Raw genomic sequence first — 20,000 nt, 5'->3', positions numbered from 1 at the left:
CCAACAGACGAGTTCTGGTTTCGAGCTATTTCTACCACTCGATCGAACGGACAGCCATTTTGAAGTGGCTACGAACATTACTTATAGATAGATGCATGTATGTGTATAGGCCCGCGGATATATGGTAACGGTCAACAGATAAACTTATTGAAGGAAACATAGGAAAGTTACCTGGACAAGGACGTTCTTTTAACTGAGGGAAAAGATCTGACCAAAAGCTGCATACATTGTACATAGACGTCTCCTTGTTCTCCATCTTTGATTTCTTGTCAATTAAAAAGTATTTCTGGTTTTGGGGTGTGAACTTTGACCATGGTTCATTGGAGCAACCTGAGCAATCTCCATTATTAGGATTACTAAAGAAAAGAAAAAGTTATTATTTTAGGCAATGAATGGAAATGTGTTATTAGAATAGAATGTCAGACAGGTTATCGAGCATTAAGGCTTTAAGGGCCTTTATATTCTGAGTTGAAAATATTGTCGTGGTTAACTGTTCCTGTCGTTCTTTCTTTAATGGCAACATAAAGTATCATTTGAAGGGAAGGATTTTATAGTTCTCGATCTCAGTGCTGCTTACACTTCTACAGGTTTTTCTTGGGTAGCCGCATCACCGCTGGGGAAGTCGAGAAATCTGCTGTTCTGGGTGTGGTTGGGGGTGGGGATGTTGCTTTAGTTGATGCAGTATGTAATGTTATTCCTAGAAATCGTTAAAATTGTTAATCGAGGGAGAAAACACGTTTAACTTCACTGTCCCTCGTTCGTGTATCGTCCTCTATGTTTTGTATTCGGCCCTGGTGACCAATAAAGAAAGAATTATTATTATTATTGAGTGAGAGAGCAGTGCATGCCAGCAAAGTGACACTGGGGTAAAATATACGAAGCCCAATATACCCATCATGACTACCCGTCTGATAAGGGTACACCAGGCACATGCATCACAACCATATATGCGCGATAAGGTGATCTCATATCAAGATAAACAGCGCTTTACGTTCAACCTTTAGATCTGGTTTTTGCATCCAGTTATGCACCCCTTACTTTACCTACACCACTATGCGTATTATTATTGCTAGTATCATTATTATTATTATTATTATTATTATTATTATTATTATTATTATTATTATTATTTTCTTTGCACAGCTACTAACGCTGGAAATATACTATGGTGACAGCTGTTCACTACTAGTGGGCTAAGGTAGCACCCCTTATTTTTCGAGCACCAACCGGAGTATTCGCGGTTCCAAGCAGTGCTGTTTTCTGCAAGTGCTCCACCCTTATTGCAGCCCTTATTTCTTCATGTACTTCTCAAAATTTTTACTCACTCTTTCCATGGCTCCAACAATTATTGGTACTACTACCACCTTTTTCAGCAACCACCCACTCTAGCCTGTTATATCTATCGACTTGTCTTTCTTCCTTATCGCATATCTTGTTGTCAGCTAGGTATGCTATATTTTGGATCCAGCATCGTTCGCTTTCTTTCTCAGTTAGCACTATGTCTGGTTTCCTATTCTCTATCTCATGGTCGCAATGAATCATAAAATCCCATAGAATCTTTGCATTACGCCTTCGGGTTTATGTTTGTACCACTTTTTTGCTCAGTCAAGTCCATACTTATTGCAAAGTGTCCAATGGACAATATTTGCTATATTGTCATCACGTCTCTTATATTCTTTCTGAGCTAGTAACGTACATTGACTGGTAATATACCATACGGCTTCACCATTTTGTCCACAATCTCAGCACTTATCACTTTCTGCTATGTTGTCTATTCTGTATTTGATGTAATTGGTTCATAATGCTTGCTCTTATCGTTTTTATATAAATATATATGTGTGTATGTGCGTGTGTATGTGTGCGTGTTTTATTTCTTTCAGTTATTAGACTGCAGCCATAGTGGTGAGCCTCTTTCAGAATTTTAGTCGAACGAATCTATGCCAGCAACTGTTTTCTCAAAGCTGGTATTTATTCTACCAGAACTTTTTGCCGGACCGCTAGCGTACGGTCAACTAAACATACCAATAGTGGTTGTCAAGCGGCAGTGTTGGACAAGACACACAAAAATTGACATACACATACATATGCACGGATAGATAGATAGATAGATAGGTAGATAGATAGATAGATAGATAGATAGATAGGTTTCTTTATTAGCCACACAGGGCTCAACACAGAGGGGACAAAATACAAATGTAGAGTTTTTCTTTTCGAGGGGGCCGAAAACAAAGCAGAAAAAAAACAAAAGTGGGGACAATGATGAAAAAAAACATCGCAAAACGTTTGGGGTATTTACAAAAAAATACGAAATAATACAAAAAATTCCCAATAAATGGGGAGGTTATCCGTGGAAAGAAAAACCTACGAAAAGACCACGGTAACCTCGGTCTTTAGCGTCACAGTTTGTTAAATAAAATTTCTTTTATTTAAGCAAGAAACGTAAGTAACCCTCTGTTTACAAAATTTTAAAACGTTTTATAGAATCATGGTCAAGGTGGCTTCGTCATTTATACGTGCCATTCTTGCTACATGTATCCATCTTTTTTCGAAACATTTGCTAGACAACACTTGCCTCTCTACTCTCACCTTCCTTTTCAAGTGATACTTGAAAAAGTTGATGAGAGATTGACCAGAGAGGAAAGTATTTGTCTCTAATCCTTTCAGACGCGTCCACCAGATGCATTCTTTGGCCATAGCCACAAGTACGATAAATACAGCTCTTCCTTCCCGTTTAAAGGAAGGAGGCGTGACGATATTGACGATAGACTCGGTTGATAAACCGACTCGTCCCACACGCGACAGCAGTCGTTCGACATAAGCCCACAGCTCCGAAATGGTTGGACACTGCACAAGTGCGTGCAGAACGGTTTCATCGCTCTGACCGCATCTCGGGCAGGTCGACCCCGCATTTCGCGAGCCGTGTCTATAGAGCTTATGCCGAACGGGTAGCGCCTCTCGGTAACACTGCCAGGCCAGGGATCTCTGGAAGTTGTCCATAGGTCCCGGCCCGAAAGTCGTCCTGAACAGGCGGGTCAGGTATTCCTCGTCGACGCCCAGGTTCGCCCCGAGATCGTCGTCGTACCTGCCCTCCACTAATCCCCTATAGAATGACTTCGTTGTGATGCAGCCGCTCAAGGTCGACCCGAGACGGCAAAGTTGTTGCAGAGCAACGCGACACTCACGGTGCCATTCGCCATTCCTCGGCCTCTTTTTGATCCACGACTGCAGCTCGGTCATGGAGACGAGCTGCGGGAAAGCGCGTCGCACAAACGGCGACCACACCTGCTCACCGTCGTCTACGTAGAGCCGGAGATGTCGCAGTCTCAGCGCATGTCTGCGCATCATCAACCACGGCATGCCCAGCCCTCCTTTCAGCGGGTGTTGGCAACAAACGGATCGCCTCACCATCGGAACGCTTCCTTTCCACAAAAAGCGGAAGAGGATGCGCTCCATTTCGGTGATGGCGCGATCGGGACAAGGCACGACGGTCAGGCGGTATTCGATGACGGACGCGATGTACGCGTTCGCCACCTCCGCCCGACCTTTTAGGGACAGCTTCCTCTCGGACCATTGTCGGCAGAGAGTGGCCACCCTACTCGTTATCTCGTCCCAGTTCTTCTCCGTTTGCAGGTCCGGACCGAACCAGACTCCGAGCAACTTGACCGGACCGTCCGTCCAGCGTCCCACTACTGAGGCGCTGCCGGACGGTATGGGCTTGCTTCTCCAGGTGCCGAGCAGCAAACCCACCGACTTATCCCGGTTGATTTTCGCTCCCGTCACCGCTTCGTAGTCTTTCAGCGTCTCGCCGACAAGCTCGATGTGCTCGTGGCTAGACGCTATGACGGTGACGTCGTCCGCGTATGCCGACACGCTCGTCCCGCACCCCAGTTCTCGCGGGATGCCCCTCAGCGTCGCCAGCTTCCGCAGTAGTGGCTCGAGAGTCAATACGTACAGGAGCGGTGACAGGGGGCATCCCTGACGAACCGAACGTGCAATGTCGAAGGGTCCCGATAGACGTCCATTGACGCGAACAACCGAACGGATGCCTGTGTACAAGGCAGCCATCCAGCCGCGGAAAACGGGACCGAAGCCGGCCGCTTCGAGGACGGCCTCCAAGTATCGATGGTCTACCCTATCGAAAGCTTTGGATTGATCCAAATTGATCAGGGCCCCACCCATGCCAGGTTCCTTAACTACCCTCTCTATGATGTAGCGCATCAGATGGAGGTTGTCATGGATGCTCCGGCCCGGCACGGCGCACGTCTGCTCCGTGCCGACCAGTTTCTCGATGACAAGCGCCAACCGCTTGGCTAACACCTTGGCCAAAATTTTCATATCTGCATTGAGCAGAGTGATGGGCCTAAAGTTATCTATGGCGTCCCCCTTGTTTGGATCTTTCTTCAGCAGCGTTACCGCTCCTCGGCTCACAAAACCGGGAATGCTCCCGTTCTGCTGCCAGTTGCAGTACACGGCCGCCAAGACTTCTCCAAACAAGTCTGGCATACAGTTGTAAAGCTCGTAGGGCAGACCATCCAAACCCGGAGATTTGTCCGGCGAGCAACCCGCCATCGCGTCCCTCACCTCCTCCGCCGTGATGACCCCTTCGCAGCACTCCGCCTCTCTTGCCGAGAGTCGTGGCAAGCTGTGCAGGTAGGCACTAAAGTCCACCCTGCCTTCTCGCTCGCCACTCCTCCCGAACAGTCGGGCAAAATGCCGCTGAAACGCCTCGCACATCTTGCTCGGCTCGAGCAATTCGCGCCCCTGTTCGTCTACCAGAGACCGGATGGTGGCTCTGTTACCCCGCTGCGCCTCCGCCACCCGGGCCTCTCGTGCGGCTCCAACACCTTCATTCCTCAGAGCACGCATCCTTGCCCTGACAGCACACCCTTCGTGTTTAGCATTGAAGTGTTGGTCGAGGGCCAACCTCGCCGCTAAAACGTCGGATGCGATGCCACTTCGCAATGCCTCTTCTAACTTTATCACTAGCTCCCCCTCTACTCTGTTCCTCTCTACAGCTAGTGCCCTGCTATACCTTATTGCTTCCGCCCTTACTGCTCTCTTGAGGGCAAACCACCATTTGTTGTTGACGATGGCTCCCGTCAAAGCCCTCTTTACTAACGTGCTAATCCGGTCTCTGAAAACCTGTCTCGACGGGAAAGACGCGTTTAGTTTCCAGTAACCGGGACCCTGCCTATGTGCCTTATCTAAGTCTAGCGTACACGTCACAAGTTTGTGATCCGTGTAGCTGACTATGTGGAACTGTGGACATCCTAAATTATCTCTATCTCTTGTCCTACACACTATCCTATCTAGATACGATCTTGACGACCCAATGCGGTTGCTCCAAGTCCACGTTGGCACATTTGGGTGGTCGAGTCGGTACTTGTCAGACAACTGGAAGCGTCTGAGCAGGTCTATGAGGCCTTTGCATCCCCTTCTAGTTTTGTCACTCCCCACGTAGTCTAGATGCGTGTCCAAGGTAGCATTCCAATCCCCCACTAAAAGTAAGGGACGAGACGTTCCCAGGAATACTTCTAGACGTCGAAAGAAGTCTGACCGACCTGTTAAAGGAGGCACATAAACTGCCAGCAACCGAAAAGCGCCTCCATCGCTGCCGTCCACATCTAGGACAACCAGTCTACCCTCCGGGTTCGTAAATATCGTCTTTACTTGGAGATCCAGACTCTTGCGAAAAAGAACCGCCGTGCCACTACCGCCCATCCTCGGCAGACAGGGAGAAAAATAAATGTTAAACTGTCCGCCAAACATGGACTTTAGGGCCCGCGGTTCATGGAGTCTGGTCTCACTAATGGCTATGATATCCAAATTGTGTGACTTGATGTCATTTAAGAGGTACCCTTGTTTCCAAGGGGACCCTAAGCCACGCACATTCACACAACCAATCTTCACCATGATTCTATTTATACGTGTGTTTTAAAGCACAAAACAAAAGAACGGAAGTTACTTACCGTTCGAAAGTTTTGTTTCTTCCTTGGATTTTTCACCAAGGAGGCTATTGTACAATTTCTTGCACAAATATTTCTGGAATCCCCCTACCGAGTTGGGGTAGAGGGATTTTATTGTGTTGTATAATGCTGGTGTTACATGATAAATTTTAATGTGTTTTGGCGGTGTTGTGCGTGGGTGGTTGTTTGTTTTGATGTCGTTATTTGTGATGTTTGTTTTAGAGTTGATGTAATTCATCAACTCTGTGTTTGTAGTGTCTATTGCTGTTAGCATTGTTTTTGGTGTGTTATCATTGGTGTTTATCGTGTAGAAGTTGGGAGTGTTTTCGGGAGATGTGAATCTCCCTGCTTTGTTGTTGTTCGATTTTCTTTTTTTGTGTGGATGGCGGTGTGGGCAGCAAGGCTTTTTTTGTGTGTTTAGTTAGTTCTTGTTGTGTTTTTCGGGCAGTCGGACACTCCTTTTTGAGGTGTGCCTCACTGTCGCATAAGTAACAGCGAGGCCGCCTGCTCTCTACTACTATATGCAACTTTTGGTTTGTTGCCAAACGGATGTATGGTGGGATTTTTTTGATTTCTTGTTCGTTTGTGTGGAACAAGATTTGTATGCTTTTTCCGGTCCAATTGCTCTCTCCAACGTTTATTTTCAGTATGTTAATGTTGTCCATATCAACACATATGGCCGATATCAACCATAGTGTGTCGATTGTTGGATGTGCGTGCTTTATTGTTACCTTTTGGCCAAGGTAACTGGGTAACATTGTTATTTCAGGTGTGTGAAGAGTTAGCGTTGAATACGTCTTCGCCAACTCTTCATTTCGAAAAATCACCTGTACCTGTGCAAATCTATACCAAGTAATATATGTTTTTTTATCCCAAATTGATTGTAAACATTTTTGAATTTTGTCTATACTGGCCTGTTCCGGCCTTCTATTTTTAGTGTTTATTATTTTATATATTATTGTTTTTCTACTTGTTTCCTCTAATATGTGTTGTGGTATGTTTAAGTGTACTTCACCGCTTTCTTTCGTGATTAATTTTCTCATTTCTATAATTTCCTTTGTCGTGTAGGACACAACAGTTTCACTTTGCTTCAAAGCTTCAGCAAAGTTTTTGTTTTTTGTTATTGTTGTTATTGTTGTTGCTGGTGCTGGCACTGGTATTGGTGGCAGATGTGGTATTTGTGTCAGTGGTGTTGTGGATTTTTCCTTCCTCTCTTTCGCTTCCTGCTGGTGAAGAGAGCAAAGGTTGAGTTGAACTATTGCTGCTGCTGCTGCTGCTGTTGTTGTTGTTGTCGTTGTTGTTGGTGGTGGTGGTAATGATGTCGTCACCAGAATTGGTGCTGACGTCAGATTCTTTGGAGATATTGACTATGTTCTGTTTTGTAACCTTGGTTACAGTTTTGTTTTTGTTGTTGTTGGTGGTGGTGGTGGCGGTGTTAACACTTGAATTTGTGTGTGTAAATTCTTTTTTCTTTTTCTCCATTCTCTCGTTTAACTGTGAGGAAGGAACACTAGTAAATTCTTTTTCGAACGAAACACTGCAAAATGCAGCGTTCGTGTCACAAAGATTTTCATGGCCACAAGACGCCATCGTCTCATAAAAAAAAACGGCTAGAAAGCCGAAATTGTTTTTTATATCCTGGAAATGTGCCACACAGGGCAGATTTCCGTCGCAAAAAACTTGCACCAGAGAGTCTACAAGTTGTTATACAACTTTGTATATAAAATAAACTTTACAAACAAACTTTTTAAAACATGAAAAAGGCAAAACTTACGGAGCCGACACGTCTACCGTCCGTCCATAGAGATAGATAGATAGATAGATAGATAGATAGATAGATAGATAGATAGATAGATAGATAGGACAGGCAGGCAGGCAGGCAGGAAGGCAAGCAGGCAGGTAGGTAGTTAGGAATGTAGGTAGGTAGGTAGGTAGGTAGGTAGGTAGGTAGGTAGGTAGGTAGGTAGGTAGGTAGGTAGGTTGATAGACAGATAGACAGACAGCCAGACAAGTAGACAGATAGATAGATAGATAGATAGATAGATAGATAGATAGATAGATAGATAGATAGATAGATTGTAGGTTATTATTTAGATTTTCTTTTTCTGTGCAGTTTTGATTGGATGAACAAGGGCGCTTGTGTAAGTGTGGCGGTAACAGATATGCTAACATTTCTTGATATATGGAGATTATATGTGACAGAATAAAAAAGAAAACAAAATGTTGGATAAAAATCAATCTTACCCTGATTTGGAAAAGTTTGCAAAGTAACTTGACATCATTTCTGACACTTCATTATCGTCTAATGAAAAGTTTTTTCCAGATAACGCGTACGAAAACACATAGAATATATCACTGGCGTGTAATACACCCATCCATTCCGGCCAGGGTGTAAAATTTGATCGATACTCAAAAGAATACATGTAAACATTGGAATGGGTACTCCATTCCCGGGAGAAATTAATAGCAGGACATTTAATTATGGTATCACCAGCTACTTGGTCAAGTACGTATCTGTATTTTTCAGCTTCAGAAGAGAAGTGGGCATGAGAGCCATAAACATAAAAGATGGAATCAAGCTGCGCAGGATTTACTTGTACTGGCTCAATAATTTTTTTCATCAATTTATGTGCAATAGAATAGTTTATTGGAACGCTTCCGTTAAAGGTGAAATATTTAGGGAAATCAAGAAGAAAAAGACTGCCTTCGTTTTTAACAAAACCTATTAGCACATCTTTTTTTATTGTTTCTTTTCGTAGAATTTCGTTAGGCTTCTGTAAGAAATAGTTATCAACAATAGGAGCAAAATTAATTTCAATGAATTTCTTTGAATTATGAATTTGTCCTTTTGTCAAATTTTTAGCATCGGCATTTAGAAAGCAATTTAACATCTGCTCATCGTTCTCAGTTGGACATCTCAAGAAAGCAGCCATTTCTTTCGCTCTATCAATATTTTCCATTTTTGACTTAATTGCCAAGTCAGTGTTCAATGTCCCACTCATTATAATAGCATTCCTGAAAAGATTCCGAGACATTGGTGAAATAACATGCATACTTATAGATATTGCACCAGCACTTTCTCCAAACAGTGTCAGTTTATCAGGGTCTCCACCGAATGATTCAATATTATCGTGAATCCACTTTATAGCGAGGTTTTGATCAAGCAGTCCCATATTACCTGGAGCACGCTCGTCATTTAAGGAAAGGAAACCAAAGGGCCCTAATCTGTAATTAAGTGATGCAACGATAATATTTTGACTAACAGCTAACCATCGTCCGTCATATACGTCCACCGCGCTTGATCCAAACATAAATGCCCCTCCATATATCCAGATCATCGTGGTTAAATTTGAACGAGTCTTCCGTGCTTCTGTTGGCGTCCAGATATTTAAATAAAGACAGTCTTCGCTTATGTTAGATTTTATTTTCCAAGCAACTTCACCCGCAACATCATTATAACCAGTAGTTGTATCTTGTTCACACGATGAACCATATTTCTTCGTTTCTTTTATACTGCTCCACTGTTCAATTGGTTCAGGTCTTCTAAATCTTAAATTACCAACGGGAGGTTTAGCAAATGGTATTCCAAGAAAGACATCAAGATCAACAGTCTGAACTGAAATTGTTGATCCCTTAATTTTTCCAGTGGTAGTATCAATTACCGGGTCTTCTGCATGGACGTAAGTTATTAACAAAGAGATTATGAATATATATTTCAGTTCTTCCATGATATGAATGACTCAACTGTTAAGGAAATTCTGAAAGAAAGAAAAAGAATGTTTGAATGAGTCTTGAGGCAAAATGGATTAATTTTCGTTTACCTTCGAATGCCACATTATATCACAAGAGGACATATATATACGTATGCTGCTGTGTAAATTTATCCTATGTAAACATATCTATTTATTTATTTTTAAGTGTGCGTATGTGTGTGTGGATGTATGTGCGCGTGGATTTGTGTATATGTGTGTATGTGTGTATGTGTGTGTGCGTGCATATGTGTGTTTGCATCTGCGTGTTCATGCACAGTTTTCAGTCAAAGAGATGAGCGTGGAGTCTTTGATCACCTCAGATGACCAGGAAGGAAACGAAGTACTAGTGAACGTTTATGCACTACTTTTCTTCAAATCGGAAGCGACAAATTTCGTCTAGCATATTGCTAGTTTTAAGTACACTTCATTAAATATAACTCAATGAGAATGAAATGCACCTGGTATTCTTGCTCACCTCTGCTGGGGTGAAATTCATCACCTTCCATTAAATATTTTGAGCCTTTTATACACAACATGTCCATTAGGTATGTTATCACTGACAAATACCACTAAATTTCCATCCCACGATACACTGACATTAAGTGCGATACATGCTGCACAGGTAGCGATTTTAATCCGATATTAATTCCATTGCCTATAATAGAGGTATATAAAATGAATATAAAGCGTTGAACTGGCAGAATCGTTAGCACGCCGAGCAAAATGCTTAGCAGCATCTGTTTTTACGTTCTGAGTTCTTATTCCTCCAGGGTCGACCTTCCTTTTTGTCACATCGGGGTCGTTAAAATAAGAACCAGTTGAGCACTGGGATCAATGTAAATTACTAAACCCCTCCCCGAATTTACTAACCTTGCGTCAACATACGAAACTAACATCCAACATATAATCAACATTATATAACCGATGTCACTTAAGTTTTACTTATATTCATGCTTTCCTTATATATATATATATATATATATATATATATATATATATATATATATGTATATAGTTTTAGGGAAAAGAACCAAGGTTCGTAATCTCATCGATGAAAATCCACTGTCACATGAAATTTAATTTAATTTTAATTTTTAATAAATTGATTTTAATTGAGTTTTTACCTGTAATTTAGGATTTTTATCCCTAATATTATATATATATATATATATATATATATATATATATATATATATATATATATATATATATATATATATATATATATATATATATATATATATATATAAATGAGAATGTGTGTGTGTGTGTGTCTGTCTGTCTGTCTGTCTGTCTGTGTGTTTCCCTAAAACTCGAGAACTACACAACCAATTTCATTCAAATTTTACACATGTCTTACTTAGGGTTCCGGTTGTGTTTTAGTCCCAAAAAATTTTTAAATTCTTGCATAGTTCGAGCCCACAGCAACATCATATCTCCTCCACTATTTAAGTATTACGTGTTAAAAGTGAAACAAAAACACTCATGTCAAATACTTTCACTTTAAAAATGAAACTATTCCACTAACTGAAACAATCACATTTCGATACTGTAATGACAGATACTTTCACTTTAATGGTGTGTATATATATATATATATATATATATATATATATATATACAGAGAGAGAGAGAGAGAGAGAGAGAGAGAAAGAGAGAGAGAGAAAGAAAGAGAGAGAGAGATGTATATGTATACACATACATGTATATGTACACGTATATGTATAGATATATATATAGATATAGATCTATATGCATACATGTATATGTATACATATGTGTAGATGTATATATATATAGGTGTACATCTAATATGTACACATATATAAATGCATACAGATATCTATACATATATACACCCATACACACACACATATATATGCACACAAACACACACATTAGTAATTTGTTTTCTTATCCAAAACTACGTCAAGAGTATTGAATGGATCTTTAAGAAATTTGGAAATTATATTCTATGCATAATGGCCATAACCCCCATGAAAATTCATATATTTTTGATGTTGATGAAATTTTAACCATACAGATTACACACAAATAAAGTAATATTTCTAAAAAATTTTCTTCTTAGAAGTTACAAAGACCCCTTCATGGGGACTTCACACCCACAATTTAGTCATTTTTCCTAAGCAAAAACGAATACAGTTGTACCATTGGTAGCTATAGGGTCACCCGAACATAACAGATGAGCATTATTTGTAATTCAACGGTACAACAGTGTAAGACTATCCTTTCAGATATACTTACATTGTGATTTCTGCAATGTGGTGCATAAATTGTCAAGTAAATGAGACTCATCTTTGCCTCCACTGATTCACTTGCAAAGTGATGAGTAAAATTATTTCGTTGCAGACCTCCTTTGAGTCTTTTTATTACCACTGCGACACATATAGTCCCCAGTTGGTAACATTGATTTCAAGGCCTTCCCAGATGAGTGACTGGTTGTTGTAAGACATTTATTGATTGTAAATATTTTCTGCCCAGTTACCTACCGGTAGAGTGGTCATTTGCAAACTCCAGAGGCGACACTTTCATTTCCCTTTGCTCCAAACGTCACACATTGTTGTTTCTATTGAGTCATGCCCTTCCAATTGCTATAGATCCATAATGCATCTTAAAGCTGTACCTGTCACCTGTATGGTGAGGAATCCTACATTGGGGAGTAGTAACGACTAGGCTACGGTAGCTGACTGATTATCGTGATCATTCGTCTTTTGTTTTCCTGTAGCTTTGCTCTCTTTTACAAACCCAGTGAACATACATATATTTCCTATTTTAAAGAAATTCAAACAATACATATTACACACAAGTTAAAAAGATTCCCAACAATTAAACTTCTCTGGTTGACATTAATACACCCATCACCAATAGGGGCCTTAACTCCCACAATTTTCAGCTCCATGAGCTCCATTTTTCAGGAGCAAAATTCTTTTAAGGTTCATGTAGTGTCTTAGGCCAAAAAAATTTTTAACTTCCTGCATAGTTCGAGCCCACAGCAATATCTTATCTCCTCCACTATTTCAGTATTATGTGTCAAAAATGAAACAATAACATCACTCTACTGTAATGTCAGATACTTTCACTCTAACACTGAAACTATTCCACTATTTCAGTATTACCTTTCAAAAGTGAAACAATAACATGTCGCTACTGTAATTTCAAATATTTTCACTTTAATATTTTCAATTTCATACTGAAACTATTAAAGTGAGACTATACTCTCACATATATACAGACATACTATAAGACCCAAGTAAAAACATTCCCAACAATTCAACTTCTCTGGTTGACATTAACACCCCCACCCCCAATAGGGGCCTTCATTCCCACATTTTAGAGCTCCATGAGCTCCATTTTGCAGAAGCAAAATCTTTTTTACAGGTTCCAGAAGACTGAAATTTTGGAATATGCGCATAAAGATCAATAGTATGGGATACATGTCTCATGATTAGAATTTTTTTAGGGTGTGTAAAGAGGGAAAGAACCCTCATGTGCAATTTTGATGAAATTCGAATCATATGTATTCCAGTTCCTTACAGAAAATATAACAGAAAAGTCTCATTTTTCAATTGCATGTAACACGGGCAACGCCGGGTATCTCTGCTAGTATATATATATATCATCATCATCGTTTAACGTCCGCTTTCCATGCTAGCATGGGTTGGACGATTTGACTGAGGACTGGTGAAACCGGATGGCAACACCAGGCTCCAGTCTGATTTGGCAGAGTTTCTACAGCTGGATGCCCTTCCTAACGCCAACCACTCAGAGAGTGTAGTGGGTGCTTTTACGTGTCACCCGCACGAAAACGGCCACGCTCGAAATGGTGTCTTTTATGTGCCACCCGCACAAGCCAGTCCAGGGGCACTGGCAACGATCTCGCTCGAAAATCCTACAGGAGCCAGTCAGGCGGTACTGGCAACGGCCACGCTCAAAATGGTGCATCTCATGTGCCACCCGCACAAGAACCAGTCCAGGGGCACTGGCAACGATCTTACTTGGCTTGCCGGGTCTTCTCACGCACAGCACATTTCCAAAGGTCTCGGTCAGTAGTCATCGCCTCGGTGAGGCCCAATGTACGAAGGTCTTGCCTCACCACCTCAGCCCAGGTCTTCCTGGGCCTACCTCTTCCACGGGTTCCCTCAACTGTTAGGGTGTGGCACTTTTTCACGCAGCTATCCTCATCCATTCTCACCACATGTCCATACCAGCGCAATCGTCTCTCTTGCACGCCACAACTGATGCTTCTAATGTTCAGCTTTTCTCTCAAGATACTTACACTCTGACGGGTATTCACATTGACATTACACATCCAACGGAGCATACTGGCTTCATTCCTTGCGAGCTTACGTATGTCCTCAGCAGTTACAGCCCATGTTTCACTGCCATGTAGCATGGTTGTTCGTACGCATGCGTCATACAGTCTGCCTTTTACTCTGAGTGAGAGTCCCTTTGTCGCCAGCAGGGGTAAGAGCTCTCTAAACTTTGCCCAGGCTATTCTTATTCTAGCAGCTACACTTTCAGCGCACCCACCCCCACTACTAACTTGGTCGCCCAGATAGCGGAAGCTATCGACTACCTCTAGTTTTTCACCCTGGAATGAGATAGAAGTTGTTTCCTGTTTGTTTGCAGTCTTTATTGCACCTGAACATCTGCCACAAACAAAAACTAACTTGCTAGTTAACCTGCCTTTGATGTTGCTGCACCTCTTATGTGTCCATAGCTTGCACCGGGTACATCTTATAGAGTTACTACCTACTCCTTTTCTACATACTGAGCAGGGCCATCTACCTGAAGGGGTTTGTGTTTTATCTACCTTCCTACTTATTAGGATTTTGGTTTTAGCTAGGTTGACTCTAAGGCCCTTCAATTCTAGACCTTGCTTCCACACCTGAAACTTCTCCTCTAGTTCTGATAGTGACTCCGCAATTAGGGCAAGGTCATCAGCATAGAGGAGCTCCCAGGGGCAACCTGTCTTGAACTCCTCTGTGATTGCCTGGAGGACTATGGTAAATAAGAGGGGGCTGAGGACGGAACCTTGGTGGACCCCTACCTCTACCCGGAATTCATTGCTGTACTCATTTCCAACCCTCACCTTACTGGCAGCATCTCTGTACATGGCTCGCACAGCTCTCACTAACCATTCTTCTATCCCAAGTTTCCTCATTGACCACATGTATATATATATATATATATATATATATATATATATATATATATATATATATATATATATGTATGTATATATATATATATATATGAATAACAGTGCCCATTAATAAGCCAAGTTTTCAAATGGAAGAAATTATAATATATAATATATAATGTATAATATATAAAAACAAAAAGTGGATTGAGATCGTTAGTAATTTTTAAAATATCGTTAAGAAAGCTGACGTCATAAATCGAGAGAAGAACAGAAGGAAGAAAATTAAATAAGTAATAGAGCACCAATTAAATAGAAAAATGAATGACAAATGGATAGAAACATTCCTGTGTTTTCGATGACGGAGATTCCCGATATGCAAAAAAAACATGTTTTCAAAATCTTTAATTCCCCCCACCCCCACCCCAAATTTTTAATTTTTAGCTATTTTTCAAATATTTTTTTTTAATCAATCTACTTGGGAAAATACGGATGTTAAGAGTATAGAAAAAAAATTTTCATTTCAAATTTTCTGTGAACTCCCGCATCCCGTTGTCTAAAACTGAAAATGAACTGCTAAAATTAACAGCTAAATGTCCGGAGAAATTTGTGCTCCCACAAGCACAAAATGTTCCGGACATTTAGCTGTTATTTTTAGCATATCGAGTTTCGTGGTGAAGGCTTCACATGCCGTGGTACTTTTGCTGTTTCACTATAAATCTACGCATACGAAAACAGACAAAACAGCCGTTCAATTTCACTTTTAGACAGCGGGATGGGGTGTGGATCACTTTTGGAGATTTTCATAAAAAATCTGAAATTAAAATTTGTTTCCCCGCCCCCACCGCCCATATTCTTAATCTCTGTGTTTTCCCACGTAGATTGAAAAATAGATTCGAAAAAATGTTAAAAATTAACAACTTGGGGGTGGGAATTAAATTAAAAATTATGAAAACGTGGTTGCTTGCATATTCGGAATCTCCATCATGGAAAACATAGGAATCCGGTGAGAAAAAAATCGATACGGTCAGTTTAGTGGCAGGGGGTGGGGTGACAGTGATCCAGGTCCGCCAATGAAACCCGGTGTTTAGTCCTTACCGCCAAAATTCATTTCTCTTTCAAAAGAGAGGTGGCATTTTCTCTCTTTTTCAATATTTAATTAGCAGAGAGAATATGTTGTTACCAAAGAATGCTGGGATTAATGCACTGAATTGACAGCAAGGTACGTAACAGTACTTTTCTAAACAAAATTTCTGTGTACTGACTATAATGTAAAACTTAAAATTCGATGTTACACACAACATATGTAATTTTCAGAACAGAAAGAAACAGGTTTCTAAATAACGAAAGCTCTTCATACAGACGCACACCCGGTGAAAACTATTATTACATTGATATAAGTCATTCATTCATTCGGTCCTTTAGGCAGTATACTCTGTAAGATATCTTTCAATTTATTCGATAAACATAATGAATCTTAAATTTCAATATTCCCGTGACATAAATTACAGATATCGAAAAAAAATTATTCAAATAATTGTTGGTGGAATGAACCTAATAAAATTAACTAGAGTACACTCGATATTTCCTGTTTCAATCCGATGTGACTATTTCTACTTGGATAGGAATTAGAAAATGTTAGATCTTGATAATCTTCCAAAACATATTTTAGATATTTTTGGAACAACTTGCTTTATTAACACTTGATATTTCATATTTAAATCCGATGTGAGTATTTAGCCTTGGATATGGACTTAGAAATATTATATGCTGATAACTTACATTACCTATTTTTAATATTCTTGGAGCAACTTGACTTATTTAACACTGGATATTTCTATTTTAAATTAGATGTGAGTAAATATACTTGGATATAGATTTTAAAATATTGTATGCTGATATCTAAAATTACATACTCCCTTCTCAATTATACCATCGGGGAAAGAGGAAGCGGTTGAAAAACCTCTCTCCCTACGCTTCCAACCTCCCCTTCCCCTCTCCCGACCATCCCTCTTAAGCCTCCTATTATTACTCACCCTCTATAGTATTCTTTCGTTATTTCAAGAGAAAAAATTGAAAGAGAGGAGAAAGTGATAAGCCGACATTTGCTTTCAAGAGAGAGGAGAAAGTGAAAGATGGAAGTGAGACAGAGAGAGAGAGAGGGAGTGAGTGAGAGAAGGCATATTGTTTTGTATGTTTGAGTGGCACTCACTGTCTCTCTCTTTCTCTTTCTCTCTCATGCACTCGCACACATACATGCAAAATATATGTATGCATATGTATTTATGTATGGGCGTGTACATGAAAGATGTGTGCGTGTGTGTGAGAGAGATAGTGAGTGCCACTTACACATACATGCAAAAATACATACATGACAACACACATCTTCACTCAGCCTCTCTCTCTCACACTCACTAGCCTGTATGGTCTGGCTAAGTCAAAATGTTTTTTTTGTATTCTTCCTTTCCACTTGGAGAGTTTAAATGTAGTTACAACAATATGTCCTTCTGTTGAAATGAAATTTCAGTAAATTTCTATATCTTTGTGCAGCTGAGGATTGCTCTGCATTTTACGTTTAATGTAATGTTCACATAAATAAATGGAGTCGCATGAAATGATCGTACTGCATTAACTTTGGATATCCTTTTTGCTTCTAAATATATATATATATATATATATATATATATATATATATATATATATATATATATATATATATATATATATATATATATATATATATATATATATATATATATATATATATATATATATATATATATATATATATATATATATATATATATATATATATATATATATATATATATATATATATATATATATATATATATATATATATATATATATATATATATATATATATATATATATATATATATATAATATAATATAATATATGGTGAAGGTGTGTGGCTTAGTGCATTCGACTCACGATCGTAAGGTCGTTAGTTCGATTCCCGCTCGGCGACGTGTTGTGTCCTCGAGCAAGACACTTTATTTCACGTTACTCCAGGCCACTCAGCTGGCAAAAATAAGTAGTACGTGTATTTCAAAGGACCGGCCTTGTCACACTATGTGTCACGCTGAATCTCCCTGAGAGCTACGTTAGGGGTACATGTGTGTGTGGATTGCTCAGTCACTTGCACGTTAATTTCATGATCAGGCTGCTCTGTTCATCGTATCAACTGGAACCCTCGTCGTCGTAACGGACGGAGTGCTCCTATATATATATATATATATATATATATATATATATATATATATATATGTTGTTTTTATGAGGGTACTTTGGTTTATTTAGTTTATTTACTTTGTGTTTATTCCTATTATTATTACTATTATAATTATTATTATTATTATTATTATTATTATTATTATTATTATTATTATTATTATTATTATTGTTGTTGTTGTTGTCAGTTGTTTCAATTCCTTTGCTACCATTTTCAATATAGGAGACCCTTTCTTTATATCCTGCCTTATTTAGTGTTGCATTATAGAAATTAGCTTCATTATTAAATACCCTATTGTTAGCAGATAATTTGGAGAGTCTTAAAGATATATTTTTTACTAGATTCTCTATTATAGCCCTAGGATGGTTACTTGATTTACTTATATACTGTAGGTTTGTTAGGGGTTTGTGGTATGGTCTATATGTTTTATTCTTAATATCTAATGTTACGTCTAGGAAATTTGCTACTGAGACATCATCTTCGTAAACTATACCCATCCCCATTCTGCTGAAAAATCTGGCCAGCCTACCCTTAATTCTCTTTAGTTCCTGGTTTGAGCAATTCCTAACATATAACAGGCAGTCGTCTCTATACAAACCCCCCCTAACCCTAGGGAATTGATCATTTAATTCATAAAGGATAAATGATCCCACCATATCAGCTATTTGGGCTGAGTCGGAACTTCCCATGGCAACATCAAATGCGCCAGGGGTATCTTTCCTCACCCATATCTTATCTTTAAAGCTAATAAACGATTTCCTTGCTGCTGTTATAGATTTAAATTCTTCTTTAGTAAGGCCTGCTTTTTTATGGAAGAACCACATTGCCTTGTTTAATACTATTGGGTTAATTGATCTATAAAAGTTAGCTATATCAAATTGGATAAATTTTGTTTCTTCTTTATGCTCAATTGATCTAAACCAATTAATTACTTGGTCTGTACTAGACCATAATTCTAAATCCAATGGACCAGTCACTGGATAAGTTTGGCACAGAAATGTTAACATAGAGTGGTGAATAAATCGATATATCGAATTTGAAGTCTCTGTCTCTTTTGAATATGAAAATTTAAAAGTTAAAAACCTTATAATATAAATATAAACTGTGAGAACGACCCTTAAGGAATCTAGTTAATGATCCCCTAAGGTAAGTTCTTATGCTATATTGGTAACGGTTGCTACATCCTCTGGAAAATTATTTTATATATATATATATATATATATATATATATATATATATATATATATATATATATATATATATATATGTATATATATATAGTATGAAGAGGGTTGTAATGTCCTAGCAGATACCGAATTTCTCTGAATGAAATGTCAAGGCTTGTTCCTTCTGGTGGTGCGTTCTTTGGGAATCATCCGATGTTCCAGTTTATTTCTTTAGAGTGTAAAGTACAATAGTGATAATAAGGAGAATGAAGAATTTGAACTTGCAAACTTTATGTTTATTTTCAGTTGGTTTCTTCATAATAATGGTTCGACACGTGATTCGGTCACACCAACTGCATATTGCTGTATATTCATATGCAGCGATTTATGCATTATTAGTACGATCTCTTCAGAGCATATAAGTATGACATTGTTCGAAGAGGAATTGTTCTCCCCTATTAGTTTGAAGTAGTAGTAGTAGTAGTAGTAGTAGTAGTAGTAGTAGTAGTAGTAGTAAGCCATGACATTCTTCTATGAGATGTTTTTCTTAACTGATTGTGTAGGTAAAATTCGGTAGCAGCTGCAGTGTTGAAGATAGCAAAAGTTCTTAGCTAGGCAGGGAGTGATTACTTATAGAATACTTAGTTCTGATTGATTCTACATATTTTATAGACTACAAGGCTTTTTGATAAAAT

The 20,000-nt window shown here is 39.1% G+C and overlaps 1 protein-coding gene across 2 annotated transcripts in view; it reads right to left on the bottom strand.

Moving 5' to 3' along the window:
* The window catches only part of LOC106867051 (cholinesterase), a 33,274-nt gene that overhangs the window by 10,775 nt on the left and 2,499 nt on the right, over positions 1 to 20,000 (bottom strand). For both annotated transcript variants that reach the window (XM_089357254.1, XM_089357255.1), the window contains exons 2-3: positions 8,211 to 9,724; positions 172 to 356 (exon numbers count right to left, since the gene is read on the bottom strand). In XM_089357254.1, the coding sequence (XP_089213380.1) occupies positions 172 to 356; positions 8,211 to 9,694 (1,669 nt within the window). In that variant the 5' untranslated portion in view covers positions 9,695 to 9,724. The remainder of the gene's footprint in view (positions 1 to 171; positions 357 to 8,210; positions 9,725 to 20,000) is intronic.

The sequence above is a fragment of the Octopus bimaculoides genome, chromosome 9 (genome assembly GCF_046866305.1).
Source record: "Octopus bimaculoides isolate indiv1 chromosome 9, ASM4686630v1, whole genome shotgun sequence".
NCBI lineage: Eukaryota > Metazoa > Mollusca > Cephalopoda > Octopoda > Octopodidae > Octopus > Octopus bimaculoides.
The sequence above is the reverse complement of the archived record's forward strand: the minus strand, read 5'-3'. Positions and strand labels throughout refer to the sequence as shown.